At 36.9% G+C, this 19,292-nt stretch overlaps 1 protein-coding gene across 1 annotated transcript in view; it reads right to left on the minus strand.

The window, feature by feature from the left end:
* The window catches only part of LOC107590874 (serine-rich coiled-coil domain-containing protein 2-like), a 34,119-nt gene that overhangs the window by 8,430 nt on the left and 6,397 nt on the right, over positions 1–19,292 (minus strand). Inside the window, exons 3-8 of the mRNA XM_016279805.1 lie at positions 17,730–17,829; positions 14,312–14,417; positions 12,322–12,466; positions 12,076–12,141; positions 11,406–11,504; positions 9,755–9,865 (exon numbers count right to left, since the gene is read on the minus strand). Of these exons, the coding sequence (XP_016135291.1) occupies positions 9,755–9,865; positions 11,406–11,504; positions 12,076–12,141; positions 12,322–12,466; positions 14,312–14,417; positions 17,730–17,829 (627 nt within the window). The remainder of the gene's footprint in view (positions 1–9,754; positions 9,866–11,405; positions 11,505–12,075; positions 12,142–12,321; positions 12,467–14,311; positions 14,418–17,729; positions 17,830–19,292) is intronic.

The following is a 19,292-nucleotide window of genomic DNA, read 5'->3' on the forward strand; positions in this document are numbered from 1 at the left end:
AAGTTATGCCATTTTACAAACATATATAATGTTTGTAAAATGGTACAGCTTTTTAAATATCTGAAAGTACACTCTTAATATCAGTCAGTCAAGCATTATAATATGATAATAAAGTATTTAATAATAGAAGTTTAGTAATTAGGTGGTGCTTTTTTTGGTCATTCAGTGTTCCTGTAAAAATAAAACGAACAATAATACTGATAAGATATTATTATTATTATTATTATACCAATTCTACTAATAAGAACAATATAAAAACGCACTAAGGATTAATGAGCTACTGGATTCATGAATATTTATCGGGTTGTGTGCGTTTGCTCGAACGGATTCGCTGAAATCAAAACAGGGACGATACTAGGTGAGCACCAGCCAATGAGATTGTCGTTTGCGCATTAGTTCCGCCTACTACAGGAAAACCCGGCAGTTCTTAAAAGCTAAAGAATTCCAAAGGAACTCTGTTATTTTTACAGGAAAATACAACAAAGTATATCGTTTACATGTAGCGCTTCAATTCTGCATGTTATGTAAGACTCTCGCTCTTTGCTCACAGTGAGAGAAAGCGTCAGCGAGTCGTGCGCCTTCACACTAGAAACACATTACGCCAAATACACAAACACAGGTGCGCTGCGCATCCATTCAGATGAACTGAAAAATATCAGATCGCTTGACGGAGAGTGAAACTCTGAAGCGCTCAGTCGGAGTGTTCTGTGAGTGAAAATATATCTGTGCTAATCATATACTCAGCATCCAATGTAGAGGGTTGACAGTCTATGAGCACGAATCGCATTGTAAGCGCTTCTTGTTAAAAACTGCAAAGCACAAAGGGAAGATAAATTAATGCGTAGTGTATTATATCTGTGCAACAGTTATTGAGCCTTTCTTTTAACAGTTTTACATTTCAGTTACTGTGCAAGTTAAAAACAATTTAGTCTTTTCTATGCCCGTGTTTTGTTCTCACGGACACCCGGTAGCAAGTAACAAAACAACATTAAACTCCGGCAAGAAGATAGTCCTTTTTGCAAAATCATAGACATGTATTTACAAATCAAGTATAATGGGAACACAGAATGATCTTGGAGAGAGCTTTACCGAACTGACTGCTGTAACCGAACGCGACCAGTGTTTAAAGGCTGAACGGATGACTGACAGCCACAGCGGAGAAAAGAGTTTGTGTGAACTTTAATGTAAGGACTTAAATATTCATATGTAGCTCACATTAAGCTATCGTATGGCTTCAGAAGTAACACAGAATAATTCACACAATCGGAAAAAAAATAAAATAAATGATCGGATTTGGATCGGCTCTCTCTGACCGATACCCGATCCAAGAAAAATGGCAGTATCAGAGCCGATACCCGATATGAATATCGGATCGGCGCATCCCTAGTTTTTTGTTAGTTTTTTGTGATGGGGTCCATAAAAATCTGACGTTCTGCCCTGTTTTGGCCTAGAGGAAAAACATTTACTTTATCGTTGAGCCCCCAAAAAAAGCATCCAGATTTTAAAAAAGAGCAGGGAGAATCAACTGCCTCCAAAATGTTTCACAAGATAATTTCGTAACACGATTGCTGGATATTACAACAGAAAGAGCTGTAATAAAGTCTGGGTTTAATTCAGTCATTCATCTTACTGTAAGATTTGGCTGATAAAATGTGGCCATTTTGATAATAGAAGAGTTTTTAATATCCTGGGTTTGTAGAAGTGGAGGTTATAATGTGAATCCCAAAGGAGTTATCGGATCATTTTTTATTTTAACTGTCCTCTAAAACGGTTCAGCGTCTCCCTGTGCAGTCACAGGACCAAGGACAATTGCACTATGGGCTGATTCTTTGCTTGTGTGCATGTTTGAGATGTTTAAACCCTGGTTCACCTGTGCAGACTGATGACTGTTTGGATAAAGTCTCTGGACGCAGGCTGAGAGAAGCAGTGGGTCTCTCAGAACACACCAGTAAACACTGTAGCTCCATCAGAGCAAAGGCAGATCTGACACAACCACAGCAATCACAGCCCAGGGAGGAAGAGATGATCAGAAACATCAGGACTTAGGATTAGGATAGGTGGTTTGGGCAAAAGAGTCAGGGAAAAAAAAGTCTCATGCCACCTGTATTTTGTTTTGTATGTGAATGTGGGGGAAAAAATGTAATCCATGCTTCAAAAAGAAAAATCAGACTCAAAAAAAGCATGCATCGTTCATTCATGTCACGTGACCATGCAAAGGGTGAAGCTTTTAGTAGATGTTACTGTACCACGCTGTGTCGCGGAAGTAATGTACAAGATGCTCCACCCCTGACCCGGGGTATTATGGGATAGGCAGAGGGGGAGAAACAACACAAAGCACAAGTTCATCCAATCAGGAAATAGTAAGAGGAAAGAGAAAGGGAAAAGACAGAGGAAAACATGGAGAGAAGAAAGACAAAACAAGAAAAAACAGTGGAGTAAAAACAAAACACGAGAAAGGAAGAGGGTCAGATCTGTTGAGGAAGACACCAAACACATCTGACATCTGCTCTATCTGAACTACAGCAATGTTTACAATGCAAAACATACATTCTCTCAAATGATCACAGCTCTATTCTTGCTAAACTAAATTACTGGTGTCCTCACTTATTTTTCATGATATACACCTGAATCCTCCACTAAAAAAAAGTTTTAAAAAAGCATACCAAGGACAATACAAATGAATAATTTACTGTGTGCACACAGAGTTACACTATCTGCATTTTACTGCAAATTGAACCTTACTGAAATTTACTGCAAATTAACATTTTGCTAGAAATATTGGTATAATGACGAGTTCTAAGTTCATTAATATGGACTTAAAATTCTGGAAAGGAGTCAATTCTTTTAAAGCGTTAATTGCTTCCCCCCCCAAGTAAAATACTATCTCTCATCTATGGAAGCTCATTTCTACCTCTAAGTTAGGAAAAGTCATTAATACAATTGTGACTGTATCTTCACAATTTTATTAAAATGCTGGTTTCTAAAGCACTCTAAACTGTTTTATAAAGTAATATGTAATGTTATTTTAAATGTAATATTTTAAAATGTAATTTACTCCTGTGATGGCAACGCTGAACTTTTAAAACAGTCTTTAGTGTCACATGATCCTTTAGAAATCATTCTTATGTCAATTTGATGCTCAGGAAACATTTGGGGGAAAATTATTTTCAAAACATTTGATTCATACTGACTCCAAACCTTTGAACGATAGTATATATCTTACATTCATTTTTCATCTCTCACAACATCAGATTTATTAGATTTTTTTGTCAGATTTTGATTTTGAAGCAAAAACAGGCTTCCACACCCATCTCAGGTTAATGTGCAGACAACTATAACCAATTATAACCATTTGTAGGTCGAATTCCCTGTGACTTTGCAGCTCTGTTTGTTTGATCTGACATGCCAACTTCAAGCTCAGTTAATGGAATGAGTTTGAGACAAGCCTACCTGTTTGTCCATTATTAATTATACTCAGAAAAACATTCATAACATTTAATTTTGCCAAAGCAAATGTAAAAATTTAACTGCAGAAATAAAAATGCTCTTCTTCTACAGTGAATCCTGTTACTCCCATATCTCTCTCCCTCTCACACACAATCTATTACAGCTGCATGTGTTCATGCTGGTTCAGACAACAAATGCTGGCTCTTCGACTGACCGCACTGGTGCACAGCCATGTGTATCCAAAATCCCTGCACAAACACACCTGAAGACAGGGCACAGCACGGCCATCCACACAAACACATGGATGGTGTGATCCAACCAGTGCAGTGACCCACCTAGACCTGACAAAGACGCTTCAAAACTGCCCAGCGGGGATCTGCTGACTGTCTACCCTTCTTAAAACGCTTCCACTTTCATCCGTCTCACACCACATCTCCTCTTCCTCATCTCTCATTTAACCGATATCCTACTTAAACAGCCCTGACTCACTGCCTCATGTTACCTATAGGGAGACAGCTTTGGAAAGAGAAGGGAAGGAAACAGCAGAGAAAGAGAGATAGAGGGTAGCGGAAAGAAAGCCGAACATTATGCCAAAGGAATGGGGTCAGAGGTCAGGGGTTAATGACTCACTTTGTCGGCGTTGAGGCATGCTGGCACGAGGTGCAGTCTGGTACTGGCACTGCCAAGGAGAGAGGAGAGGAGTGGGTACAGCCTGCAACACACAGAAAAACCGTGACACACACACACGACACCCGCACAGCTGCAGAAAGAGACAATCCCCAGTGAATCTAGACAAAACACACAGAGAGAAACGGCACACATTTCCTCTGAGAAGACAAACTACTGTGGATGTCTGAACATCAGACTAAAATATCAGTGAAAAGCAAGGCTTGAATGCAAGCATGCACAATACATGCATGCAATATTCCTAGCTAACACGTATAGATCTCGCAGATAATATTTCCTTTTGTGTGTAAACTGCACATGCACTGGGGAAATTTCTGAGATCAGATACATGTACTTGTACCTCTAATATTTTGTCACGCTCAACCATAATGTTCGTAAACATACAATCCTTATCATGAAAATTGATTGCATACCATTTAGAAGCACCTTTGGGAAAATATCGAGATAAAGGCAAAACAAATTATTGTATTGCACAAACCTGATGCCCAGAAAGTGAGCATGGCTTTGAATCTCTCAAGTCTTTTTTATTATGAACAGAAAACTAGACTTGTTTAACTTTATAAACCAGTGTTCATTTGTCTGTCCAAGTACACATGACAAAAATTGCATAATTGACTAAATGAAGGATCTTATGAAGCAAGTGCACAAGTCCAATGCCAACAGTAGTCCAATTTATGTATACACTACCATTCAAAAGTTTGGGGTTAGTAAGTTTTGTTTATTTTTATTTATTTATTTTATTTTTGTTATGTTATGTTATGCTATGTTATGCTATGTTATGTTATGTTATGTTATGTTATGTTATGTTATGTTATGTTAGTGTTATGTTATGTTCTGTTCTGTTATGTTATGTTATGTTATATTATGTTATATATGTAATGTATTTATTTATTTATTTATTTATTGGTTTTTGGAAATCAATTAACACTTATTTCAGTAAGGATGCATTCAATTTATCAAAAGTGACAGTAAAGGCATCAATAACGTTACAAAATTTTTCTATTTTAAATAAATGCTGCTTTTTTACTTATCAAAGAACCCTGAAAAAAAAAGATCAGTTTCCACAAAAATAATTTTGTTTATTTTTATTTATTTATTTTATTTTTGTTATGTTATGTTATGCTATGTTATGCTATGTTATGTTATGTTATGTTATGTTATGTTATGTTATGTTATGTTATGTTATGTTGTTATGTTCTGTTATGTTATATTATGTTATATATGTAATGTATTTATTTATTTATTTATTTATTTATTGGTTTTTGGAAATCAATTAACACTTATTTCAGTAAGGATGCATTCAATTTATCAAAAGTGACAGTAAAGGCATCAATAACGTTACAAAATTTTTCTATTTTAAATAAATGCTGCTTTTTTACTTATCAAAGAACCCTGAAAAAAAAAGATCAGTTTCCACAAAAATAATAAAAAGCACAGCTGTTCTCTACATTGATAATAAGAAGAAATGTTTTACTTGATCAGCAAGCCAGCATATTAGAATGATTTCTGAAGGATCATGTGACACTGGAGTAGGGATGTTCATTTCGGTTATTTTTCCTAACCGATGCTCGTTAACCGACAAGATTATTTTAAATTGGAATTTAATTAAATAAAAAAATTATAAGTGTCTGTGACCCATTAAAAATACTAACATTTGTTTCCCGGGGATTCATTTTACATGCGCAAAAAGCAGCAAACAACAAAACATGAGGATTCACATGGTCATATCAGATCACACACCTGCAGCGCTTCTGCGAGCGGAGAAAAACATAATAAAGCTAGGCTGTATATATAAATATTTATATATCGAATAAATAGGCCTTTAAGGGACACATTTTTACTTAAATTAAGAAAATGAAAGAAAAACTGTGCAACAAGTAGTATGCAGAGTTTCGGTTCATTTTTGTGCTGCGCGAAAGGAAACAGACGCCAGAAAGCGGCATCCTATTTTTCTTTAGGCTTATTTTACAAAAGCACAAAGATTTGTTTTTATTGTGAATGTACACAAATAAAGGCAAACCTTTTACAATTCCGATTATCTGAAAAAATAGGTTAAATAATTAAATTACTTTTAAACCATTTAACTAATTGTATTAATCGGTCAAAATTCTTATGGTCGATTAACCGGTTAAAATTAACATCCCTACACTGGAGTAAAGGCTGCTGAAAAATCAGTTTTGCCATCACAGGAATAAATTACACTTTAAAATATTCAAATATAAAATCGTTCTTATAAATAGTAATAACATTTCACAATATTACTGTTTTTACTGTATTTTTTGATAAAAATAAATGCAGCCTTTCTAAGCATAAGAGACTCCTTTAAAGGGGTCATATGATGCTGCTAAAAAGAACATTATTTTGTGTATTTGGTGTAATGAAATGTGTTTATGCAGTTTAAGGTTAAAAAATACATTATTTTCTACATACTGTACATTATTGTTTCTCCTCTATGCCCCGCCTTTCTGAAACACGTCGATTTTTACAAAGCTCATCGGTCTGAAAAGCTAGGTGTGCTCTGATTGGCCAGCTATCCAGTGCGTTATGATTGGCTGAATACCTCAAGCGTGTGACGGAAATGTTACGCCCCTACCATGCTGTGATGCCGCCCTGTCAGGCCGGAGCGATGATTCAAAAACATGAAAACCCATTATAAACGAGGCATTCGTTGCATCCAGTGGGGACATAATTATGGATTATAATGACTAAGGGGCCATTCACATATCGCGCCTAAAAACGCGTGGAAAATGCTAGGCGCGCCGCTTTCTGCTTTTCCCCCCAAAGCGTTCGGGCGCTTGCGCTCCAGAGGCGTCTGCCGTTGCTAAGCAACCTGGTGAAAGCCGATCCGGCGATCCACAGCGCAAAGTTGTTGTATTTCCTCAGCGACTAGCACGGATCAGCTCTAGGCATGAAGCGGATATCGTCCTCTTTTCGAAGGCCAAACAAAGTAGTTTCGGTTTCACAACGAAACAGTGCCTTCACGACATGGCGGCGGCAACAACAATACTACAGTGAGAATAAAAGTTATGCCTTCTTTCTTTGCGTGAACATTTGGGCGGCGTTATGCAAATCTTCCCACATAGTGACGTAGATATGTGGGGGCGTGTTAGAACGAGCCGTTTTAGGTAGGCGTGGCTGACTCTTAACTTTTATAAAGAATATCTCTTTGGATTTGAGACTTTAGTCTCTGCAACTTAACAGATCTTCTTTATGCACCAAGAGCTTGTAACACTCCAAAGAGAAAGGAAAAATTAAAAAAATCGCATCATATGACCCCTTTAAAAAACATTAACAAATCTTACAGACCCCAAAACTCTGATTTGAGTCAGACTAAAACTTTTATATGAAATTTCAAAACAGAAAAAATACAGTTTCAGTCAAACTGAAATTGAACAATATTTGGTTTTGTTTGATGGGCTAAACAGCAAGTAAATGGATATTCAAGATATTCACCAGTGATATTTACCATATTCACCAGTGCAACTGTATATTTGTAAAACCAACACAGCATTTCATAAAAAGAACATCATACCAACAGTCAAACATGGTGGTGGTAGTGTGATGATCTGGGGCTGCTTTGCAGCTTCAGGACCTGGACGACTTGCCATAATTGACAGAACCATGAATTCTGCACTCTATCAGAAAATCCTGAAGGAGAATGTCCGGCCATCAGTTTGTGACCTCAAGCTCAAGCGCACTTGGGTTATGCAGCAGGACAATGATCCAAAACACACCAGCAAGGTCACCTCTGAATGGCTCAAGGTTTTGGAGTGGCCAAACCAAAGTCCGATTGAGATGCTTAAACAGTCCATTCATGCTCGAAAACCCTCCAATGTGGCTGAAAGCATGGCACAACCAGTTATTAGATTTAGGGGGCAATTACTTTTTCACGTAGGGCCAGGCAGGTTTGGACAGCTTTTTTCCCTTAATAAAATAAATAATCATTTAAAAACTGCATTTTGTATTTACTTGCATTATCTTTGTGTAATATTAAAATTAGTTTGATGATCTGAATCTTTTAAGTGTGACAAACATGCAAAAAAATAAGAAATCAGGAAGGGGGCCAACACTTTTTCACACCACTGTAAGTGTTTGAGTTATGATAAAGCCAGCAACCACAGATTAAACATTACAGTATGTTAACATGCTATACATTTCCTTAGATTGTTTGCAGTTTTGTGACAATTAATAACTGATCATTGATAACTTGCTTTATAATGAACTCATGCCAAGCTTATCCCATCAAAAAACCTGTGGCAGTTCACCAAAAAACTAAAATTCTCAAATTATTTCCTCACCTCTAACATTTCAATAAAAATTTCTTCATTTATGCTTCTTAGATTAATGAGTCACATGGTTGTGGACCAACATGAGGTTGAGTAAATGAAATAATTTTCTATTTTTGGGTGAACTATCCCTTTAAGCTAATATTTTTTTTGCAACTTCTAAGAACTGATTTTAATAGATATCTTACCAAAAAATAAAAATTGCCCACACCTGCTTGGTTTCTTCCCCAATGAAACACATGGTTTATCAGAATGTCAGAGCTGCAATGTTCCATGTAATGAACGTGAATGGGGACCTAGAACCATTAAGCACCCAAAAGAACAATTTTAAAAAAAAAATCACCATAAAGCTTAATAAGTTTAATCCTATACTAATCTTACACTACATTACAGGTTTTTAAAAACCATATAACAGCATAGTGCGAGAAATTCAAATTTCAATTCTGACGGATAATCTTGCTTGACAGCCATGGTCACTTATTCACTTTCAATATATGGAAAAGAGCAGCAGGACATTCTTCTAAACATCTTCATTTATGTCCCACAGAAAAAAAGTTGGTTAAAAGTCACATACTGTAGGTGGGGAAAGTCATACAGGCAAAGAAAATGAAACTTTGAACACTAACATGTGTGCAAAATGAACAAGTCCTGTTATCCCCAATCCGCTATAACAGTTTATTTCGCTTCCTCATTTCCACTTCCAAATTCTCATCCATCGCTTCCCTCATCTCTCTCCTCCCTACAATCTCTCCTGACTCCAGTCTTTCGCCGTGTACCGTTAGCTTTACTGATTGTGTGCCGGTCGTCAATAAGAACGCGTCCCATGGTGAACATCTCAGGCTTGGGTTCTGAAAGCTAAACCACAGGAGTAGGTGCAGCACGGCTTCACTTAAATAGGATATGACAATCATTCTGCACTCTGTAGTAGATGCCCGTTTTCCCCTAGCAGCTGCAAATTGGCCAAATCGGCACCTCGGCAAACTAGCCTCAGCTCAGGGCGTCCCGAGAGAGCGTCGGGCTATTTCACCACGAAAAACGAACGCGAGGGAGGAAAGGATGGAGGAGAGGAAAAGAACGTGAAGGAATGTGTTGTCTGATTTGTCAACCCTGACAACACATTTGCTTCCCCCCTTTGTAAACAACTAGCCACCTACAAAGCCTAGAGAGGTTTAGGGGGGAAACAGGAAATGAAAACGAGGCAGATGGCTCAACCAAGGACACACACAGATACACTCGGTCTCACTACACTGACATTTTGGGAGAGTTTTGGGTGCCTTGATGATGCGATCGTGTTGACATGCACGTTGCTAGCCAGATAGCGAGAAATTACTCACAGCGGGGTGATGATGGGGCGGTCGCCGCACCGTCTGAGTGGATTTATCATGATGAGTTCTTCTCTCACCTTTGACCCCTGACTTCTGCTGATGACACTGACATCTCACCGGCTGAAAGAAAAATAATCAAAGAAATAATAATTCGATTTGTACACGTTCTATAGAAAATGAGTGGTTTGAATATCTCAATCATTCAAAACTTGCACCCAAAAATGCTGGTTTGCAGGGCATTGCTAGTAGAGAGAATCTGACCATTATTGGTTTTTATGACTATACAGAATAACTATAGAGCATTTTTAAGTTAGCTCATTTTTAAAGTGTTCAGATATGACAATATTAAGAACTGAGTCTAATTAGTTGAATTTTTGACAGACATGACATAACTACAAAAAACTACAATAAACACAATGCATTATTTTTAAAGTGTTCAGATATGAAAATATTAGGAACTGATTGTTTTATTATATAAAGTTTAATTGTTTTATTTTTGACAGACATGACATAACAAAAAACTACAATAAATACAATGCATTATGAATTATGAATATTAATACAATTAATAATTATTATTATTATAAGTTTAATAAATTATTCATCATAGATTCCTATTTTTGTCTTATCTAAAGTAGTTTTGCAAAGTAGTTTGCATCCGAAATTTTCTTAGAACCAATAACAATTTTCCTTGTTTTATTTTTGACACGCGACATAAGATCATTAAACTATTGTAAAAACAATGCCTTATGAATTATTATTAATAATAATAAATTGTTTAAAATATTATTCATAATTATTATTTTTATATTTTTTATATTTATGCACAGTAGTTTTGCAATCTACATTTTCTTAGAATACATTTAGCTGAATACATTCATAATAAATTATTTATATGCAAAGTAGTCTTGCAATAACCTTTAAAAATCATTGTATAATAATATTATTAATAAAACAAGAAATTGTTTAATACACTATTTGTAATGACTTATTTTTATATTTTTGTATATTTTTATAATTACACAATGTAGTTTTGCAATCTAAATTTTCTTAGAACCGATAAACATTTTTAAAACCATTTAATTGAAAAATTAAAATTAAACTCTGAAATCAGGTAGTAACAGCTAGTAACAGCACCTCTCCTTAACAAGCCATACAATTTGAGATATCATTCATGAAAGTAGTGAAGTGAGGGAGAGTTTAAATTCCCTAACCAATGTATAAATAATACGTATGCCTGCCTTGAGCAACACTAATAGCATACTCTTGTTCTAATGTAAAGAAATCTCATTTGCCTTCATCATTGCTTTGCAATCAGCATAATGCAAAAGAGGTGAGCAAGTTTACTAGCGCTAATGATATAATTGCTCACTGAAGGTGACAGTAATTGGGATTAAAGGTTAAAGTGCACGTGTTGATTCGCTGTTTTTATGGCTTGGAACGGTGAAGTTAATGAACAATATGAGATGTGAGTTTGTTCTGAGAACATCTCGTCATGATTTCATCTTACTCATGCAGACATGGAGTTAGCATGACTTTAGAATCTTCCAGCAGACACTGCAGGCTCTGATTAGCCACTCATGTATTATGCATCTTCAATCAATACAAAATGGTCAAAATGAGTGCAAGTGTGAATGTGTCAGGAATGGCGATGGCTCACAGATTGTTGATGCGGTTGATGAGTGAGCCGTGTGATGATTTTTTCTTTATTTTTCAGCTCTTCCCTGAGATGTGCCACCTCCTTCATCAGTTCCTCCATCTGACACACAAATACAACAAATAATAAAATCAAACACAAAAATATATAAATTGTCATACACAAACAATTTTTAGGCCAAAATGGAAGACTAATCCACCATGGGTTCCCTCTGGAATTCCTAATGGCTTTTTAGAATATCAGTTTGCAATTTATGAGTATAATAAGGTCTGTGGTAAACATTACTTGAGATATATTAATGTTTCGTTCTACTTCATAAATTACACAGCTCAGACGTGAATTCTGGAACTGTTGTGTGCGTTCAAAACACAAGCTGCTACATTAGGATTCTCATGCATTTATAGTTTTAGCCTTTATGTAGCAACTTGTGCATTTTAACAGCTTCAAAGTTCATGTTTTAAGATATGAATGCGTGTAATTTATGATGTAGAAAAAACTGGGAAAGTCTCTTCAAGTAAGCATTTAGCATTTGAAAACCACTTTTATAAAAACACATTAGAAATTCCTAAGGGAGCCCACGGCTTGAAAATGCTAATGTTCTTGGTGTGCTAATGTTTTAGGACAACAAGCTGAACAGCTCTATTCAGGTGGGTGTTTATGAGACGTTACAGACCTGCTGGGCTCTGCTGTCATCTTCGCTGGAATCCAAACTCTCTGGAGTAATCTCACCATCATCCATCTACATAAAATGACAATTTATTGTTGAAACACTCATGTTTACAGCTTCTCAGGTTCTTTTATTCTTTCTCTCTTTTTATTTTGCCCCTACACACATGCTAAAAGCTGCTCAGAGGGTAACAGCTGGGTTTACATATGAAAGTGCAAACATGACTCTTCCAGCTGTGTGTGTGTTTGGTACCTGCAGCAGACTCTTGAGTTTGAGCAGCTGTGATTTGACAGACGAGCAGTCTTCCGCCATGTGCTTGAGAGTGAGTTCATGCTGAATTGCGGGATGGAGGGGCCGATGGCCTGTACGACAGGGATCGTAATGAAACCCGCCCAGTCTAAAAGACAGATTGAGACAGAGTTCAGATATAGTTTATAGAAAAAATACAAGAAAAATAAATTAAAGGGGTTGTATCATGACTTTCTTGATAACTTTCAAAAGTCTAAACTTTCACTCCAGTTCAAAAAGACTGCAAAAACAGCTTCTACCAAACTTCATGATGTCGACCAGAATACACTGACTACTTGACCGTACACATCAACACTGGCTATTCAAAGTTCAGGAACTTGGCTTTATTATTTCTAAATCACCAGAAGATATTATTCCTGTATATATCTGGCAATTAAAGTATCCTTAATTAAGGTGTTAACAATGTCTCTCATAATATCATTCTGACTTCTGTTTCATCACTTTGACTAACAGTTTGTGTGGCTATATGTCCCAATCCACACTAACATTCAAAAGTTTGGGGTATTCACATATTTTTTTAATTAAATTAATACTCTGATTCAGCAAGGATGCTCTAGCAGCAACATCACACACTAACTAAAGCTTAAAAAGTGAAATCATAATCAACCACCTCTTTAAATATTTATAATATTTCATAATAGCACTTTTTTACTTTCAAATAAATGCAGCCTTAAAGGGTTAATTCACCCAAAAAGAAAAATTGTTGTTTTACTCACCCCCAATGCATCCTAGGTGTATATGACTTTCTTCTTTTAGACGAATCCAGTCGGAGTTATATAAAAAAAATGTCTTTGATCTTTCAAGCTCTATCATTGTACTCAGCGGGTGTTGCATTCCTTCTGTCCAAAAGACGTGAAATAAAAAGCACACTTCCACAAAAAAAAAAAAAGTGTCTCACACGGCTCCGGGGGGTGAACAAAGGCCTCCTGTAGTGAATCGATGAATTTTTGTAAGAAAAATATCCATATTCAAAACGTAATAATCACTTGAATCTAGCTTGCGCCAACAGTTGTACACAGAAGCAGTTCCGGGAGCATGACGTATGAGTTCAGCGTTGCGCATGCGCCGGTGAGTCTCGTGAAAACCAGCGTTTGTTTACATGATCAAAAGAAGCAAATATTCCTATTCATGCGCAAAGCTGACCTCATACGTAATTCCCTCGGAACTGCTTCCGTTTTACAACAGTGAGCGCAAGCTAGATTCAAGTGATTATTACGTTTTGAATATGGATATTTTTCTTACAAAAACGCATCGATTCGCTACAGGAGGCCTTTGTTCACCCCCCGGAGCCGTGTGAGACACTTTTTTTTTTTTTGTGGAAGGGTGCTTTTTATTTCACGTCTTTTGGACAGAGGGAATGCAACACCCGCTGAGTACAACGATAGAGCTTGAAAGATCAAAGACAATTTTTTTTATATAACTCCGACTGGATTCGTCTGAAAGAAGAAAGTCATATACACCTAGGATGCATCGGGGGTGAGTAAAACGCAGCCCAATTTTTATTTTTGGGTGAACTAACCCTTTAAGTGAGCATAAGAGACTTCTTTCAAAAGTATTTTAAAAATATTACTGACCCCAAACCATTACAACTAAATTACATTAACTATTTGGTGGGGGAAAAAACTATATTATGTATGTGCCTCAGAGTGAAAGAAATATTAAAAGTGATTTAATATAAACCCTGTATTATAAAATGTACAGTTCTAGTCCTGGATGCTAAATATAATGTGCAACTCAGACTAAAATAAAATTTATAGTAAATATAAAAGTATAAACTTTTTAATTATAAAAATATAAAACTTAACAGCCACTTATGTGAAACACTTGCTCTTGATTCCGGTATGTAACACTCACTTTTCAGAATCCAATCAAATCCTGTTCTACATTTTTAGTATCATGTTTAATTAGGAAATACGTATTCCAAGGCATTCACCTGTTGTCATTATGAGCATGATCTGTTCCACTCCATCTCTGCTGTCTTCTCCTCCACTGAGCCGGCCGGCCCCCCCTGTCAGAGCGCTCAAAGTGGGCCATCCCATCTGCATGCACAGAGGGGTCAACAGCAGTCAATGACAAATAAACAAACGCATTGAACAAGCGCTCAAAACCCAATTCACTTTAAACCACACAATTCAGGTAGTCTCCAAGAAACGCTCCGAAACAGACACACACTTTTTGGAAAAAGAAGGTCATCTTTCTCTGGGAGGTTGTGCAGTGTCCTTCCAAACGCAGAGCTCTTAAGAGTTTCGATACAAAGCACTCACACCGCCTGAGGCGAGATATCAGGGCAAACTTACACTAACACACTCTGAGGCATACAAAATCTCTCTCTCTCACACACACACACAAGCGCTCTCTCAAACTTTCTATACCCTTCTAGCACAAAGAAAGACAGCAAGTAGAACAGACAGAAAACTAAGCCCCAAAACAGACCTGCTACATTCCTCTTGTCCTTGCTGTCCGGTTCACTGCCAGAGCCTCAAAAACAGACTCGAAAAACAGTCCAAAACTCACCCACACGAATACAAATGACCTTACAACAAAAAGCAGAGATGGTCTGTTTTGACTGACACATCCAAAAGAAAAGGTTGAAATACAGCTGGACAAAAATTCCCCAAAGTTAAAAATTCCAAAGTTTTGTGGTGTAGAACTCCAAAAAAAGTATGTAGAAAACTTTTAAAAGTTGTGTCAAACTTCCTACGACTTTCTCACTGGCCACCCGAGCATCTGCAAATCCAATAACTTTTCCGCACTGTTGGAACGTGGGTGTGTGTGTGTATGAGTTTGTGAGTTCTGGGAACTCCCTGGGAGATTTGACCAGAACCAGACGCATACAGAGACACACAGCTGTAATCCCTGAGCCGTGGGGCCATCAGGAGAGAAGGGGAGCTGATGGTGGTGCTCTCAGCCGAAGTCGCCACAGCCCTCAGGAAGGGTCTCCCCTCTGGTCACGGGAACTAGCGTCAAAACAGCAGGCCTTCCTGCCTGCCAAGTGGACGGATCGACCAAGGAAGGAATGAAGGAGGGAAGGAGACAGACCGACGAGGAGGGGGTTCTTAAGTCATCTATTCCCTCCTCTAGCTCTTTCTGGCTCTGTAACCCCTCTCACATGACTGCAGGGCATGACGCCCGGGGCTATAAATACAGCACACACATACGCAGCAGTGTAAAACTGACTGATTCCTGCTGATGACACAGACCAAAACACTGAACGTAAACATGACGCGAAATTCAAGCAAACACAGACGCTCAAATGAAACATTTTTTGAACATGAGAAACAGCTGAACAGTCCCAAAAAGGAATCATTCTTGTACTCATTAATTTAAATGTAATTTGTAAAGTGTATGTACGAAGTCTTTTGTTTGCCATCTCTAATGTGGAATTTGTCTACGTACACAAGACTCTGGAATCTGCAGAACCCGTAACCACCCTGTGACCTCACTCGCACACTCTAAAAATCACACTCTGAGTGAAGAAAACAGGACGCCACACTAGGACATTCCCTTCCAGAACTAAGAGTCACATGGATGATTCAGTTGACATTCAGTATTCCTGGCAGGGGCTGTCTTCAATAGCAAACTCATTCATGATAGGCTAGTAGCACAGGCACTATTGCTTGTTTTTACTGTTATACACTTGCATTTGTTCAACAGCATGTGCCATTATAGGACAGTAAGTACAATATAACATACACTTCCGTTCTAATGTTTGGGCTTAGTAAGATTGTATATGTTTTTGAAAGAAGTTCTCTTATGTTCACCAAGGCTGCATTTATTTGATTAAAAATACAGTAAAAACAGCAATATTGTAAAATATTAAATTTTTAACAGGTTTCTATTTTAATTTAATTGAAATATCAAAACGTAAGGTACTCCTCCGATGGAAAAGCTGAATTTTCAGCAACACTCACGATCCTTCAGAAATAATTCAAATATGCTGGTTCCGAAAAAAAATTCTTATTACAAATGTTAAAAATAGCTGTGTGTGTGTGGAAACCATTACATTTTTGTGTGACTCTTTGATTAATAGAGAGAACATGAAAAGAACAAGATTTATGCAAAACAAAATCTTTTGTAATATTACTATTGTCTTTAGTGTCACTTTTGATCAATTTAATGTTTATTTGCAGAATAAAAGTATTCATTTTTTTAAAAGAAAAAAACTGAACGATAGTGCATAAGGTTACATTAATAACTAATTTAATCTTGTTTGACTGTATTTGACAAAGTCAAGCAGTGTTCTTCAGCATAACTTACAAAACAGTCTAAAACTATTTTTGACATTTTTCTAATTCTTGATAATTATTATATATGCATTTTATATGCATTATTTTTCCAAATGGAAGATGAATTAATAAATCAAAGATAAACACAATGATGATTATATTTCAAATTCAATTAAAGTGGACTATTGTGGTTATAAAGGTAAATAGTTGATGGTAAATTCCTGTATTGGTGTTCAAAACAAGAGATACATTCATTTATTTAGTAATTTATTAACCAGAACAACAAGTTTTGAGAGAACGGTGATGCAGAGATGATTCTATTAAAGGGGTCTTTTTATACTGTCTTTTTACGCGGTTGCGTTGCATCGCGCCGCATAAACATAAAACCATGTCTGCATTTGTGATCGGAGAAATGACAAACAACAAGCGCTACTCTACACTGCTCAAAACTCACACTTACAGTGCAACGTACTTACAGTCTGTGAGTCAGAACAGCCGGCATTGTAGTCTACTCTACCAGGATCAGGAAACAGTCCTCCATAAAAATGTGCTGCACACATCTGAATATTTGGGTTGAACTGTTCTGGAACAGTGTTGTAAATACAACTTAACCACTGATTTCTAGTCGTGTCCTCTTTTGGAAGGCCAAACAAAGTAGTTTCGCTTTCACAACGAACCCCACATCGTCTTCACAACATGGCGGCAGCAGTGGCAGCAACAATAAAGTTACGCCTTCTTTCTTTGCAAGAACATTTGGGCGGTGTTATGCAAATCTTCCCACACAGTGACGTAGACATGTGGGAGCGTGTTTAAACGAGGCGTTTTAAGAGGGCGTGGACCAGTCTTAACTTTTATAAAGAATATCTCTTTGGGTTTGAGACTTTAGTCGTTGTAACTTTAGGGATCTTATCTATTCACGAACAGCTTGTAACACTCCAAAGAGAAAGGAAAACTTGAAATCGCATCATATGACCCCTTTAAACTTTCCATATTTGTAAGCACTTTAGATGTCAAATAAGAAGGCAGTTTTGGCTTAGTGAATGATTGCTGGTTATACTACTTAATTACACTGTATGTGTGTGTGTGTGTGTGTGTGTGTGTGTGTGTGTGTGTGTGTGTACTAACCATGGAGTAAGGCCCCGTCCTCTGGCAGATCCACATCAAGCATTAGGTCATCATCTTCCAGATCACATGAGCCAGTGTTATCCAAGTTGTTCAGAATGTCCTGTGCATGAGAAACAACCAATGAGAGCGAGACCGTGTGTGAAATAGAGATGGAAAACTGCATTACGTTTACCAAAAAAGGCCTTTGTGGAAATTCACTCGCACTGTTTACGTAAGGACGATCACATAAAAGAAAGGGAATACATAGATAGACCCACTAGATGCTACATGAAAACAAACAAAACGTTTTTCGCTTCACATGAAGAGCATATAAAAACGCCAAATTTTCAGGCCATCTGATTATTTGAAAATGCAAAAGCACGCCAAGGTGAAAATCAATACGCCTCAACAAAACCTCAATTTGTCCTCAGACAGAAAATGAAAGAGGACATTTCAAGCTGTGTGGCAGACGCACAAGGGCAGTTATCAGCTATTGGAGCGCTTTTTAATGCATTTTAAAGCGATTCTGAACATCAAGCCTGGCACGGAGAGTTCAAAAGAAAATAAGCTCTTTGAAAAAAGATGTTCTCCACATTTCTATGTGCTAAAATATTGGTAAGAAATACCATAAAACAAGGCCTCACGGCGTAGCCTTGATTTGCACCAAGCAAAGAAATTACTCAAGTCTTTCTCAAGAACCGCTCTGAATTGATTTTGAGGTTGGGAGTAAAATTTGAATGCAGGAGTCTTAAAGACCTGGAACCAATTAAAAGGATATTTAGCTCATTTATCTCATGATTCATCATTTCCAAAACATACAAAAACTACTGCATATTACTATCATTTATCTACAGTCATTTAACCATTTGTTTGCATGGAGAACAAAATTGCTTTACATTTAAATATAAATTTACATAAATTGGACTTCTGGAAGCAGGTCTTGAAAACAATTGTTTTTTAATTAGTCACCTGACATTTAACAAATGCTTAACATTGCACTAATTGCAGGGACATTTACTATAAATCAATGTGGGGTTAAGTGACTTGCTGGTAATAATTCTTGGTACCCCTTCAGCTAAGCCCTACTGTGGTTCAAACCTGTGCCCTTTGTGTTGCCAGCCGAGTGATTTAACCCGTTATGTTGTTTTTAAATACAGCTTTTTAAATAGTGATGAGAAATTCTGAAGAATAATGTGACACTAAAGATTGGAATAATGCCTGCTGATGATTTAGCATTACTGATTTTACTGTATTTTTAATCAAACAAATGCAGCCTTAGTCAGCATAAGAGACTTCTTTCAAAAGCTTATTATTTCATATTACATTGAAATTATTATTAAAGAAATAGTTTACTCATAAATGAAAATTCTGTTGCCATGTTGTTCCCTTACGACTTTCTTCAGTGGAACGCAAACAAGTTAAAAGGTTAAGACAAGTCTTAAATGTTAGTCAGCTAATTTTTTTCTTTAAGACCGGTCATAATTTTTTTAACTTAAATACATAAAATGTAGATTAGTCTAAGTTGAATCCAAAAAATATGACCGATTACACCTTGGCTAACTGCTAGTTGGTCAGACTAGTTCT

The sequence above is a fragment of the Sinocyclocheilus grahami genome, unplaced genomic scaffold (assembly GCF_001515645.1).
Source record: "Sinocyclocheilus grahami isolate Dianchi unplaced genomic scaffold, SAMN03320097.WGS_v1.1 scaffold134.1, whole genome shotgun sequence".
Classification (NCBI taxonomy): domain Eukaryota; kingdom Metazoa; phylum Chordata; class Actinopteri; order Cypriniformes; family Cyprinidae; genus Sinocyclocheilus; species Sinocyclocheilus grahami.